The 910-nt window shown below is 36.6% G+C and overlaps 1 protein-coding gene across 1 annotated transcript; it reads left to right on the top strand.

The window, feature by feature from the left end:
• Positions 1-290: 290 nt before the first annotated feature.
• On the top strand, positions 291-668 carry LOC105851927 (uncharacterized). The gene has a single exon (XM_012714922.1). The coding sequence runs from the start codon at positions 291-293 to the stop codon at positions 666-668; it is 378 nt and encodes a 125-aa protein (XP_012570376.1).
• The last annotated feature ends 242 nt before the right edge of the window (positions 669-910 follow it).

Here is a 910-nt window from a genome sequence, read left to right as displayed (position 1 = left end):
TAGACTATCGAATAGATAGTTGAACCAGTATAAAAATCCTTGGTGCACACTTCTCTATCTCTATACTCTTTATCTTGATAATACATGTGTTCTTGAATCTCAGTTTTGAATCTATTATTGTTAAATTGGAATTAATATTAAACAAGTTGGTTTTAACATTAAGTTCATCACTTAGGAAGTAATTGGATAACCTGGTTAATAATATTGTGTACAACTTCCTAAGGATAGAGGCCATTCCACCAAAAATTGGTATCAGAGCTTAATCTTTTAGACTATTTCTCAAAAAGAAAATGGCCTCTACTGAATTCTTGGGCGAAGGTGCCTCTTTAGCTAGACCCTTGCCTTTAATGGGTCTGCTTATATGTACTGTTATCTTTCTAAAGGCAAGTGGTCTTGATATATTAGATGCAGTAGAAAATGGTCCTTATGTGCCTAGACTTGCTGGTACTGATGGATCATTAATCAAGAAACCAAGATCTGATTGGTCTGATGATGATAAGAAAAGAGTTGACTATAATGCAAAAGCCAAAAATATAATAACTTCTGCTTTGAGTGCTGATGAGTTTTTCAGGGTATCAAATTGCAAAACCGCCAAAGAAATGTGGGATACACTCCAAGAAACTCATGAAGGCACAACTGATATCAAGAGAGCTAGAACCGGTGCATGAACTCTTCAATATGAAGAAGGATGAGTCAATCAATGACTTGCAGACACGGTTCACACATGTCATTAACAATCTGAATGCTCTAGGGAAAGTAATTGACAATGAGCAACAAATAAACAAAGTAATGAGATGCTTGACAAGAGAATGGCAACCTAAGGTCACTGCAATAGCTGAATCAAAGGATCTTGGAAGCATGACCATTGCCACCCTCTTTGGCAAGCTCAGAGAACATGAAATGGAGCTGT

The sequence above is a fragment of the Cicer arietinum genome, chromosome 4 (assembly GCF_000331145.2).
Source record: "Cicer arietinum cultivar CDC Frontier isolate Library 1 chromosome 4, Cicar.CDCFrontier_v2.0, whole genome shotgun sequence".
In the NCBI taxonomy this organism is placed as follows: Eukaryota; Viridiplantae; Streptophyta; class Magnoliopsida; order Fabales; family Fabaceae; genus Cicer; species Cicer arietinum.
Note: the sequence above shows the minus strand (reverse complement) of the source record. Positions and strands in the feature narration are given on the sequence as shown.